Consider the following 14,162-nt stretch of genomic DNA (forward strand, 5'->3'; position numbering starts at 1 on the left):
CAGTACCGCCATTCAATATGATCATGGCTGATCATCTAAAATCAGTATCCCATTCCTGCTTTTTCCCCCATGTCCCTTGATTCCTTTAGCCATAAGAGCTAAATCTAACTCTCTCTTGAAAACAGCCAATGAATTGGCCTCCACTGCCTTCTGTGGCAGCGAATTTCACAGATTAGAATTAGACAGATCACAACTCTCTGGGTGAAGAGGTTTATCCTCATCTCAGTCCGAGATGGCCTACCCCTTATTCTTAAACTGCGACCCCTGGTTCTGGACTCCTCTCAATTACCCCTTTGTCCTCCTCTGGTGAGTTCTAAATTTCTCCCAGTCCTCCGGTTTGCTGCCTTCCTCTGGCCAATTTATAGGCCTTTGCCTTGGATTTAACACTATCCTTGAGTTCCCTCGTTAGCCACGGTATTCCCCGTTTTATTTTTTTGGCAGGTAGGGATGAACAATTTTTGAGTTAATCCATGCGGTCTTTAAATCTTTGCCATTGCATTTCCACCGTCAACCCTTTAAGTATAATTTGCCAGTCTATCCAAGTCCCATCCCTTCAAAGTCTCCTTTCTTTAAGTTCAGGACCCTAGTCTCTGAATTAACTGTGTCACTCTCCATCCCAATGCAGAATTCCACCATATTATGCTCACTGTTGCCCAAGGGGCTTTGCACAACAAGATCACTAACTAATCCTTCCTCATTACACATTACCCAGCCTAGGATGGCCTGCCCTCTAATGGGTTCTTCTACATATTGATTAAAAAAACCATCCTGGAAACATTCCAGGAAATCCTCCTCCTCAGCGCTGCTACCAGTTTGGTCGGCCCAATCTATATGTGGATTCAAGTCACCCATGATAACTGGGAACATAATTGTCTCCCTCCCCACCCCACACAACCAGTCTGAAGAAGGGTCCCGACCTCAAACATCCCCTACCCATGCTCTGCAGAGATGCTGCCTGACCCGCCGAGTTACTCCGGCACTTTGTGTCTTTCATTGGGAACATAAAGGCTGGTTTAATTCCTTCGCAGAAGTGGAGGAGAAACCAAGACATTGTGCCAGAGGTCTGAACAAAACACCCCAAATCATTTATACTTCACAAACTTCCAATCCAAACGTTGAAATCAGTCTGAAGAAGAGTCCCGAGCTATCTACCTGAGCATGCTACTTGAGCAGCTAAGTTCCTCCAACATCTATCTACATCGCCCCTTTGCTGAACTGGGAGATGGGTGGAACGAGAGAGCGATCGCCACTCATTGCAGACAGCACCGGGTTTATTGACATGCTCCTTCAAAGACACACTTTTGCGAGAGTCACCGGAAAAAATGGAACAATTTGGAATCGGATATTTATTTTTGACGTGCAGGGTTTTTTTGCAACAAAACAAAAAGCGCGTCAAAGGGGAGTTCACAAAAAAGTGAATTTTACTGTTCAAATCCACCTGCAACATTCCTCCACTTAAAGCTTGCCTTCAACCAACTCACACCCAAACCCCTGAGAGCCGAAGTGAAATTTATTTGGAAAGCAAATGGCCAGGAAAATCCCTGGTGTGTTTTGCTAAAGAAAATTGCAGAGCTACTTTGAAAGGACTTTGAAAATGTACTATTAAATATAGTGCCGCGGTTTATCACGTTTTCTTGAGTTGCAGCTGTAAACTATTGCAAAAGTGAAAAGAGGTAAAGATATATATTTTTTTTAAAATCTAGAATTTGGCACAAATATACCATTATATGAATAAAGTGAATTCTCTTCCGCTGGTAATTAAATTAAAAGTAAATTCTTACCGTCGTTCACAGCCACCGCCACCAGGATCCAGAGTGTTAATTCCATCGCATCCATGGGGATTCTTCTGATTTAATATCCTAATGGCTCAGGGGGGAGAAACAGGCAGCTCCGTATTAGTTTCCCGCAAGGTGTAATCTCTTGGAGAGAAAAAATCTTGCAAAGAGCCCGGCTTGTATTAATTCAGGACCTTCGAGTAACTAACTGCGCTGATGCGATTAAACCACGCTGGCCACACTGAATGAAGGAGACTGCGAGCAAGAATACAGGACATCAACTCTGCCTCGGGTGGCGGTGGCGGTGGCAATGGCAACGCTCTCTGATCCCCGGCAGCAGACGGTCAATCCAATCCCCTTCTACTGGACCACGCACCGCCCAAGGAAACGCTTGTCAATCGCCACACGGAGCAACGCATTGGTCGTTCAGTGTGGGTTCAGTCTGTCCCTCTTCGTACACCTGCTATAAATTCAAAGTAACTGGAGGGAATTTGTCTTGTCCCCTCACCTGTGCTCACCTCCCCTGTCCATGGTCAACTTTACAGAGACTTGTGTTTGTGTGGTGCTGTGTCCTGTCCTTTAGATAAGGTTCCCTGTCCAGCTAAACAATTCCACAAACAGACAAAACACAGAGCGCCAGAGGAACTCAATTGGTCGGGCAGCATCTGAGGAGGGAATTTTATGCCAAAACAGCCATTTTATTCCAAGTTTTTTCACTGTTTCGGGTTATCTAGAGGACGGAGGAAACGGTTCAAGGTGTTCTGTGGAATGTTACTCTGCTGGAAGCACTAACCGTTAGATGGGACATAAATCTTTAACCTTTTCTAGCCACTCACATGACCACAGGATTATTTAATGAACAGCAATGTGGTGGTGGGAAATGGGTTTACCTACCTATTGCATATTTTCCAACCAATACCTGAAACACAAAATGTATTCATCACTGTAATTGTTACCTGTGGGAGTTTCCTATGTGCAAGCTCAAACTGCATATTAAAACAGTAATTATATGCAAATAAATTCCTTGTTTTCATCCATCCTTCCTTTTTGAGAGCAATAACACTCAAGATATATAATCCATTGATCTTCTTCTTCTGTCGTATGTCTTTTAGACCTGCAGCTCCGTTGAGGCGAGCCAGGCTAACGTGTCATCGTCCAGGTCAATCAGACCTCGTTCACCATTCGGTGGGTGGTATTTGGGGCAACTGGTGACCGTGTGCTCCACTGTCCGTGTTGGGTCCCCACACTCGCAGGAGACACTGTCCACGAGACCCCACCTCTTCATCGCTACTCCATGGTGTCATCGAACAATCCATTGATGATCTGGTTACAACAAAAACAGAGGGAAGACTGCTGCACCATGGATCAAAACACCTTAACAGATGGTAACTCTGGCTTAAATTGCCAGCTCTGAAGACAAACTAAAGAGAAATGAGTTGCTCATCCAATACAAGAAGCAATCTGAATGCAGCTTATATCTGTTGTTTGTACGCATTTGTTTTCCAAAGCCAAGAGTCCAGAGTGTTTAGGAAAGAACTTCAGATGCTGGTTTTAAGCAGACAGACACAAAAAGCTGGAGTAACTCAATGGGTCAGACACCATCACTGGAGAAAAGGAATGGGTGATGTTTTAGGTGAAGACCCTTCTTCAGACCTGAAACGTTGCCTATTCATCCTCGCCAGAGATGCTGTCTGACCCGTTAAGTTACTCCAGCTTTTTGTGTCTATCTAGGGTTCTTAGTTGTCATATGCACCAATAATGGAATCCTGTTATGATTCAAGTTTTTTTTTAAAAAGTCACACTTATTTAAAATTATTGAATTGAATTGAATACTTTGTCAAATGTGACGAGTCAGTGAAATTCTTTGCTTTCACAAGGTATGCAAATAGTCACCCATAAAGGGTGCTTGCAAAGTTACAAATTTCCATTGAGGGTGCTACACCAATACAGGAAAGGTTTTGAGTCCAGGGCTCACACTGTGACAACACCCTCTCCCCTTCCATGTTCCCCCTCTACGAGGAATGGGCCCAACTTGGTCTAGTCTTTTATAAATGTCATTGATATAATTATTTTTTAACTTTCAAAAACATTTCTGTTCAGTCTCTGCCTGTAAAATTCAATTTGAAGAGGTTTCACATGACAAATTGGTTTATTGGGTATTAACTTGCCCTATGGAATAAGAAACTGTATGATAGTTTTCATGGTTTAAGGACATCCAAAATGCTTTCCCGGCATTAAATAACATTACTGCTGTACCACAAGGAAATTCATCAATCCAGTTTAGGTTATACAAGGAGGTCAGTAGACAGGTCATTTTCAGTGCGTGGATTTAGGATTTTCACCATTGTCAAGTATGGTGACTTAATTTGTGACTTCAGCTTAACATTATCCGTCAAATTGATAGATTTACAGCAAACCAGTAAGAAACACAATCATAGATGTTTAGCATAAATGAAATAATTTAGCTAATAAAATAAGTTTATTTTTGAAGTACTGAAGTTACAAAGACATCTGCTTTTGCTCCATTGAAACTCAGTTAAATCAGGCCACTTGCTTCCATCCTTACAACAGAGAGGGTGGCAATTTTAGCCCATCAAGCTAGTTCACAGCTGATTTTCCCCATCCTCTATTTTGTGCATTCTCATCAACTCCCATCTGTCTTCGATAATTTTATAAATTCTATCAAGTCTCCCCTCGTCCGCTGACGCTTCAGAGAAAAGAAGCCAAGATTGTTCAATTGTAAATACCCATTTAGTAATTCAGTTTAGTGATTAATTCCTCTGTGGAACCCAATTCATACCAAGCCTCTGTAGGAGTATTTCCATACTTCCTTATAACAGAGGATGCTATTCAGCCTTTTAGTACATCCAGCTTTCAGAATAATCAGATTTCCCCACTTTATTTCGTCATCAATTCCGATATACATGCCCATTATCACTCCTTGATTCTCTTGCCTCTCTCTACACCAGGGGCAATTTACACTAAATGACTCCAAGCCACAGAAAGATGGTCGAGGGCTAGGTCTGAAGGCAAAGCAGCTTCAAGGCCAAGGAGAGGCCTCAGGGAGGTAATTATGGAGCTAATTAATCATTTCCATCTAAATGTTTGTTGATTGATTACTCTTGTTAATCATTCACAAAATGCTGGAGTAACTCAGCAGGCCAGGCAGCATCTCAGGAGAGAAGGAATGGGTGACGTTTCGAGTCGAGCCCCTTCTGATTTCCTCCCAGGGCTTCAGTCGATTCCCTTCAGTTATGGGTGGACTAATCTTTCCACTACTGCTGCATCAATTGTGTACAAGCTGAAAATAGGTGATTAACAATAGTATAAGAAAATAACTGCAGATGCTGGTACAAATCGAAGGTATTTATTCACAAAATGCTGGAGTAACTCAGCAGGCCAGGCAGCATCTCAGGAGGGAAGGATGGGTGATGTTTCGGGTCAAGCCCCTTCTTCAGTCTGAAGAAGGGTCTCGACCCGAAATGTCACTCATTCCTTCACCCATAACTCTGAAGGGAATCGACTGAAGCCAGGGAGGAAATCAGAATGGCTGTAAATGAAGCAGACCCAGGAAAGGATGAAGTGGGTGTTGTGTCAATGTTATGGAAATCTGGAGTAACTCAGCAGGTCATACAGCATCTCTGGAGAAAAGAAATGGGTGACGTTTCGGGTCGGGATCAAGAAGGGTTTCGACACGAAACGTCACCTATTCCTTTTCTCCAGAGATGCTGTCTGACCCGGAGTTACTCCAGCTTTCTGTATCTATCCTTTGGCAATGAGGAGCCAGAACATTCAAGTATCAAAGATTTGTTTTTAATGCCTGTAGTGATTGGCCATTGCAATCCTGTGCCATGGGTGTGACAGAGCCCTTCCATGAGAGCAATCTACTGCCACCACCCCCCTCCCCTCCACCCCTTCCCACTGTGGTCTACATGGCCATTCTCCAGTGCTCCACCATCATCACCCAGCAGAGCAGGGAATAACATTCTCCCCCATCTAATAGCTGCCATAAATCACCAGCAATGGCTTCTCTTCCCATCCCTGCACTGTTACCTTCAGTATCCTCAGGATTCTCCTGGATCTCACTGCAAATGCCCATTAGCAACAAAAGTTTACATTATGTCAGTGTCCACGTGTTGTGTCCTTCAGTCCATTTACGATCTCCAGGCATCCAGCAAAATATTGGAAAATCAATGCCCTGGTCTTTAGCGTGACAAACTCCCCAACCATCAATATAATCCCTCTATTAACAACTCTTCCTAACCCTGATGTCACATCTTACTTCCAAGTGAATTTCAGATCGCCAGATAATGTTTTCACCTGAATAGCTTCCCACCACCTCTGTGACTTTGCCCGAATCAGTTGATGACCTTGCTTATCTGTTGCTGAAACCTGCACCCATGCCCTTGTTAATTCCAGTATTCCCAGCACCAGACTTCCTCAGTCCAACTCTGTAAAGGTAGCCTAAAGTTCTGCTGCCCAAGCTGAGTTGCACCATCCTATTCATCCCTCAGCCTGGCTAATATCGAATATTAGTCTAGGGGAATGTGGGAAGGAAAAAAAAAAATGGGAGTGGTTTTGGATTTTTATAAATGGGTGTTTGATCGTCATTGTGGACTCAAAGGACCCATTTCCATTCTGTGAGACAATATGAAAGGTTGTCTTGAATCACAATGCACCCAGCACTATAGCACACACACAATCTCCCTTCTACTTCAAAGCCATACAATTCCCTGGGGAAGGGGTTGAAGATACAATTTATGAAACAAACAGGCCAATTAATGAAAGGGAAGCTCAGAAACTCTTTTCAAATCTTCTCGAGTGTTAAAATGGCCCCAATTGCAACCCTTCTCCATTCAACATTCCATTGTTTTCTCCACTAGAGTGCCAAAGCACCATAAACATGTTAGGTTGAAGTGACCTTGTGTTGATCAGGGGTCAATTCACCATGGACTGCGTCCCAAGGTTATGCATACTGGTTCAATGCTGCCCTCTTGTGGCTTTGCATCAAGTTACAGCTCAAGCTACTAGATTTATCTTCATAACTGCAGATGCTGGTACAAATCAAAGGTATCGCAAAAAGCTGGAGTAACTCAGTGGGTCAGGCAGCATCTCAGGAGAGAAGGAATGGGTGAGACCCTTCTTCAGTCTGATTGGAAACATAGAACATAGAAAAATAGGTGCAGGAGTAAGCCATCAGGGCTGATCATATCAAATTAGTACCCCGTTCCTGCTTTCCCCCCCATATCCCGTTAGTCCTAAGAGCGAAATCTCTCTCTTAAATCATCCAGTGAATTGGCCTCCACTGCCTTCTGTGGCAGAGATTTCCACAGACTCACAACGCTGGGTGAAAAAGGTTTTCCTCATCTCAGTCCTAAATGGCCTACCCCTTATTCCTAAACAGTGATCCCTGGTTCTGGACTCCCCCGGAAAGGATGGATCAGCTTTTTTTTGAGGTAGCTGGGGGTGGCAGCATTGGGGATAGAAAAATAAAATAGTGGCAGGCTGTTCTCATTAATGGACAGGTCAAAGAAGACAAGAGGTCACAAGCATAAAACAAAAGGGAAGAGAATTAACAGTAACACGAGGAAAAACATTTACATGGCATGTGGGCAGAATCTGGAACTCTGCTTGCAGATGTGATAGAACAGGTTCTATTGCAATCTACAAGAGGAAACTTTAGAAATGTGCGGCAAGGCTATGGGGGAGCCAGAGGGAAGAATGAGCAAGCTGCTCTCAGGGATCCTGAGGACATGATGGGCTGAATGTGCTCTCGGCATTCTAGTCAATAGCCAATTTATTTGTCACATACACATCAATGTGCAGTGAAATGAAAGATTCTATGATGCAACAAGATTGCAAAGGTTCAGCTTAATGTTGTGGCAATGAAAGAATGAGATTCAAATCTCTTCTCAATATTTTGCACTTGAGATGATAATTTTAACCAATGCCACAGATATGGGGGAATCCCAAGTTTAAAAATGTAGATTAGAGATACAGCATGGAAACAGGCCCTTCGGCCCACTGAGTCCACGCCTCCCAACGATCACCTGTACACTAGTTATGTTATCCTACTTTCGCATCTTACACCCTCGGGGCAATTTACAGAAGCCACTTAACCAACAAGCCTGCACGTGTTTCGGTTGGCCCTGCCAAGTTGGATGTTTGGAGAGCACGAGCTGAATGATATTTAATTGGGCCCATATGATGGAGTGTATTAACGAGCGATTGCCAAGGGCAGCTCGACATTATAACGGCATCGATCTGGAATCTGTGGGCTCTCATTAAGGTAGACTTGGATTGTTATAACGTGTGCTTTGCCCTGAAACTAAAATGAGATGCCACCTAAATGAGGTGACACAGGGACTTTTCAGGCAAATCTATTTCTTTTTCTATATAACAAACACCTGTCTAGCACAGAAACAGCAGCCCGCAGGGAAATCTTTCAGAAGCAGCATTATTACTGTTTAACTTCTACTCATTGCGTTGATATCAGCAGGATGTGCCTGCCTAGGTTTAACTCCCCAGATGCTCGAGTCTACACACAGGCAGCTGCTGTGGAACTGCAAGAAAATCTAGCTATTAAACAGCAATACTAACAAAGGAAAAGTTATTCTTTGTTTCATTTTCCCAATTTCCATTGCTGTGGATTTGACTGTCTAAACCTCATCCTCTCTACTTTTCATTGTTGCATGGAACAGTTCAGCACGTGAAAATGCCCCTCGGCACACAAACATATCTAGACTAACTCTTACTGGCCTGCACCTAATCCATCTCCCTCCAGATCCATGTGCCTATCCAAAAGTCTCTTAAATGCCACTGTTGCGCCTGCCTCAACCAGTATCCTGGCAGCACGTTCCAGGCAGTCACCATGCAAAAAAACTTACCCCACACTTTTCCTTTATACTTTTCCACTTACCTTAAACATATGCCCTCTCGCATTTATTTTTTCCACTCTGGGAAGAAGGTTCTGCCTGGCTACCCTAATCTATGCTTCTCATAATTTTAGATGCTTCTATCAGGTGTCCCTGCAACCTCTAGCGTTGTAGCAAAAACAATCAAAGTCTGTCCAACCTCTCCCCGTAGCTAAAACCCCATAAACCAGGCACCATTCTGGTAAACCTCCTCTGCACCCTTTTCCAAAACCTCCACATCCTTCCTCTAATGGTGCAACTGGAACTGCAGAGGGCAGTTTTTAGACAGGGGGTGGTGGCGAGTGCCTGGTACTCCATATGCAGCCTAATCAGTCCTATAAAGGTGCATCATAATTTCTATACTAAAACAAGACTCTTATACTACACTCTGAAGTCCCCCCCCCCCAGTCACTTTCTCCAAACGTTTAGATACTTCCTCATTATCATCTCATGTGGCCTGATGTTTTCAAACAAAATTTGACACATCACATGAGGCAACTTTAAGGCATTAAATGAATCTAAGTTTTTATTCTTGGATGATCCTGATTGATACTAATCAAATCCAGATGCAAGCTATCCAGTCCTCAAAGCGCGAGTGTCATTCAGGCCAAGGCCATAGATTCCGTTTTGATACAGCTGATCTTTGCCACCGATTCAACACCAATTTGGACACATGCCAATGGAAATTACAGTCCAGATTTCATACTTCACTTTGTGGTCTACTGACCTGTGCTGGAGTTACCAGTCATAGTTGCCGAGAGAGGGCTGGCCTCGTGATGCCTCTATAATTGAACAGCGAGTCATTTAAAAAATAATTAACATTTATCAGAAAGTAGTGGCAAAATGGTAAGTTAGGAAGAGATATTACATCATTAAACTCAGGGCTGCTTAGTGATCAAGCCAAATTCAATCTACATCAGATCTGTTAGAATGACAGCTATGCTATTAACAAGACCAGATTCCAAAACTGAAAGCATAGTGGACCTAACAGTGAGAAATACTGAAAAATGCAAATGTCATGACTATTAATAATTGTAGCAAGAAGTTCCTTCCTCACAATCTGTGGGGATAATCATTGGAAAGCTTGTGACCATCAAAAAGATTGATACGGATTTATAAAACGCGGAAATCCGCAGAAAATTCACATGCCTGAAACACAAACCTGGAGATATAGAGGGGATAAAATGGATAAATAACTTCAGCATATTTTAAAAGATTTGATTGACATGACAAAGTATTTTGGCCCTGAACACACATCATTTTTTCCTCCTAGAACTTTCTCTCCACTTGAGCGTTCTGTTGGAGCTTATTTCATGTTAGACTGTCAGGATACTGACCTCTCTCTCCTCCCCCCTCACGCATCCTTTCCACTCGTCACTTCAATTTCATGTTTCATGTATCTTGTGTTTTATGACTGTTGGCAGATCAATTTCCCTCTTGGGGTAAATAAAGTTCGATCGTATCATCTCGTATATTAAACAGTGGTTTATGTTGCCAGATCTTCTGTTGCAGTTGACTTTTGTCTTGGTAGCTTCCCACCATATGGTAGGAAGAGGGGATGACATTAAAATACTGAGGGCCAGCTGGGACAAGGAGTGGTTTGAAAGGAGTGGTCAGCAGCCCCACTGCCCCCCCCCCCCCCCCCCTCCATTCTGCCATTCAATTACTTAGTGGCCAGTTTGCATCATAACTCCATACTTCTACGAATAGCATACCCAAAAATTAGATCCCTAGCCTGAGCTGTCTTTCGGAAGTGTTCAAAAATCACATCAGTCTGTACTGGAGATCAACCTGCAATGGCCAGGCGGTACGTTTATATGCCTCTCCTGTCAATTCTTTTGTTATCTCCACCAATTATTTTAATCATCTCATAATCTTAATTACATTAGGTCAAACATTGAAAGGAATGTGTCTATTATGTGCTATGCGTCCTCACCCTTTATATGACCTCACCCTTTATATGACCTAACCCTTTCTGCACTTGAAGATGTACATTTGTGCTCCACCCATCCAGAGCCCATCCTCTCCATCTGGAGAGCAGAGCACAGGAGTGAACAGCTGTGAGCAATTTATTTTAGTTTGATCTAACTCAGGCGAGTTGCAATGCGCGGTAATTAATCGTCATGCACACTTCAAAAGAATAAACACAAGACAAGGCATTTGGAATGGTAGCTTTCAATTTCATGCAATGTCTAACTTGGTCTGTCCAGAGGCAAGATAATTTAAAACAGTAAGATCAACAGTTTAGTTTGGCAAACTTCAGCATGGAGTTATCCTTGCCAGAAAGTAGATTCAGTCATTACTGAGCAAATTCCTAAAACATGATGCTCTCCAGTTTTGCCCCTCGCCTCCTGACTGCAGCTGTATAACACAGCCTTGAAAGTCGGCAGCCTTCTGTGGCCTGGCACAACCAGTTACACCTCACGGGTGGTCCTGTGGATCGAGCACAAGGCGGCTATTCAACTGTAAGCATTACCAAGTCCAATTTGGTCCTAGTGTGATATCCAAAATATACTCCAACATGAATCATCGGATCTAAATCAAGGATCTAAAAGTCCATGGGTCTTGTGCGTCCAATGGCACGCTGTACACACAATGAATTAACGTCAGCATTTTTTACTACTACCAAACACAAAAAACTAATTTAAAATGAACATAACTGAACTTCATTTGAAACCATTATTTGATAATTAGCTCTTCCCAATTAATATATATGCACTCTTTAAATTTAAATACTGTTAACTATGACTCAAAGCTTAACAGATTATTGTTCAGGTTCAAAACTACAGCTTTGGTGACCCTTTGACAATTAGTAAATATTAAATGAATTCACTTGATTATGGATCGAAAAGACTGTTATGGGGGACATTTTAATGAAATGTAAACTAATTTAAATAATTTAGTTTTGGAACCTTTAACTTTCAAGGAATAATCTGAATTGTTCAACCCTCAACTGTTTCTTATTGAGAAGACAAGGCCCCATTCACATTTCTTAATGCACATTAGGATATCAATACCACTGCTCTTCTGTACAATAGGTTTGCAAAAGAACTGTTACCCTGGGTCATGACAGCATTATTGTATTTAAGAGGAGATTGAAAATCTTGTAACCTGGTGCCAATACAAGATGAAAGGAAATTGTGATTGACTTCAGGAAGTGAATCAGTACACATACTCTGAAATATATTGCTAGCACTAAAGTAGAGGTGGTCAAAAGCTTCAAATTCCTTGGAATAAATATCACCAGCAATTTGTCCTGGACCAGCCACATCAAAGCTATGGTTAAACACATCAATGCCTCGGAAGTTCAGCTTGTCCCCCAACTTCGACAGATGCACGGTAGATAGCATTTTACCGGGTTGCGTCACAGCCTGGTTTGGGAACAGTTCTATCGAAAACTGCAAGAAATTGCAGAGGGTTGGAGACGTAGCCCAGACCATTCTATAAACTAACTTCCCTTCCATTAACTCCATCTACACTTTACGCTGCCTCTGCAAGGCCACTGGCAGAATCAAGGACCAGTCTCACCCTCGTCACTCCCTCCTCTCCCCCCTCCCATCAGGCAAAAGGTACAGAGGTTTGATAACAAATGCTGTACCCTTTAACTGTGCACTGTGGGCAGCTTGATTGTAATAATGTATAGTCTTTTCTTTGACTGGATAGCATGCAAATAAGAGCTTTTCGCTGTACCTCGGTACATGTGACAATAAAAAAACAAACTAAAAATTGCACCCATTGAAACAAATAATGCTGGTGTATTTTTACACTGTAATATGATTTCCAAGGAAACGTTCCGGATTTCACATTAGATAATTTGCCTCAAGATTCCCGTCATTGTTACTTTCTTCAATTATGTTATGTTAAAAGGCATTTGCCACCAAAATCTTCTTCCCCAAATGTGATGAGCGTGTTCCCTACCCTGGAGACGTTTTAATAATTCACAATGCTGCAACCGCTTCCCTCCCCATCCCACTTAATGTGAACTCCATACATATTTGATTTTGGATTCCCTCTCCCACTCCCCATCCAGCAGGGACAACATAGCAACTGCTCCCCTGGGTCAAATTGTGTCTCCGGGGCACTGAAAATGGAATTGAAATTGCAGTTTTCCAGATGCACCTCCAAAACACCCATTTCAGGAACTCTCCCCTTGGATTGAATAATTGCCAATGTCACTCCATTGTTTATTAAAATAGAAAAAAATATCCATTGGCCCAATAGCCAATGCTAGCATTTGTTTCAAGAGGACTGGAATACAAAAGCAGGGATTGAGAATTTAGAATTTAGGGACACAAGTTTAGGGGTAACATGAGGGGTAACTTCTTTACTCAGAGGGTGGTGGCTGTATGGATGGGCTTCCGGTGGAAGTGGTGGAGGCAGGCTCGATTTTATTATTTAAGAGTAAATTGGATAGGTATATGGATGAGAGGGGATTGGAGGGTTATGGTCTGAGAGCAGGTAGATGAGACTAGGTCAGAGAGAGTGGTCGGTGTGGACTGGTAAGGCCGAACGGGCCTGTTTCCGTGCTGTAGTTGTTATATGGTTATATGATTATATGGATGCAATGCCAAGGCTCTATAAGGCGCTGGTCAGGGCACATTTGGAGTATTATGAGCAATTTTGGGCATCGTATCCGAGAAGGTGCTGGCCCTGGAGAGGGTTCAGAAGGGGTTTACAAGAATTATCGGGTTAACTTATGATGAGCGATTGGCGGCATTGGGCCTCTACTCACTGACGTTTAGATGATTTGTGGGGGACGACGACGACAAACCACATTGAAACTTACAGAACAGTGAAAGGTTTGGATAAGGTTGATGTGGAGAGGCTGTTTCCACTAGTGGGGGAGTCTAGGACTAACAGGCCCATACCCCCTGACTCCACTATCCTTAAGAGCTCTATCTAGCTCCCTCTTGAATGCATTCAGAGAATTGGCCTCCACTGCCTTCTGAGGCAGAGAATTCCACAGATTCACAACTCTCTGACTGAAAAAGTTTTTCCTCATCTCAGTTCTAAATGGCCTACCCCTTATTCTTAAACTGTGGCCCCTTGTTCTGGACTCCCCCAACATTGGGAACATGTTTCCTGCCTCGAACATGTCCAACCCCTTAATAATCTTATACGTTTCGATAAGATCTCCTCTCATCCTTCTAAATTCCAGTGTATACAAGCCCAGTCGCTCCAGTCTTTCAACATAATTAAGGCTGTATATTCCTTGATGTAATTTACCACATAAAAGCAAGTCACATTTCCGCTGGATTTTTTAAAATGTGATCTTTAAGTTTGTCTCTCTGATTACTACCATTTTAGCCCATGGAAAATTTATGCACTCTACCAAACCATCAAGATTTTGAACATGACAAAGTCTCTTGGCCCTTTAACATTCACTGCGTGAACAACTTTGGTCCATGTAATTGAAGCCTTTAAAAAAAAACACAAGCAATTTGGTACCATTCCATTTAAACTTCTAAAACCT

General features: G+C 42.6%; 1 protein-coding gene across 1 annotated transcript in view; it reads right to left on the reverse strand.

The window, feature by feature from the left end:
* The window catches only part of LOC144608686 (endothelial cell-selective adhesion molecule-like), a 94,032-nt gene extending 92,012 nt beyond the window's left edge, over positions 1-2,020 (reverse strand). The window contains exon 1 of the mRNA XM_078426676.1: positions 1,782-2,020. Coding sequence (XP_078282802.1) covers positions 1,782-1,836 — 55 coding nt within the window. The 5' untranslated portion in view covers positions 1,837-2,020. The remainder of the gene's footprint in view (positions 1-1,781) is intronic.
* Between the last annotated feature and the right edge of the window lie 12,142 nt (positions 2,021-14,162).

Source organism: Rhinoraja longicauda, chromosome 32 (assembly GCF_053455715.1).
Source record: "Rhinoraja longicauda isolate Sanriku21f chromosome 32, sRhiLon1.1, whole genome shotgun sequence".
Classification (NCBI taxonomy): Eukaryota; Metazoa; Chordata; class Chondrichthyes; order Rajiformes; family Arhynchobatidae; genus Rhinoraja; species Rhinoraja longicauda.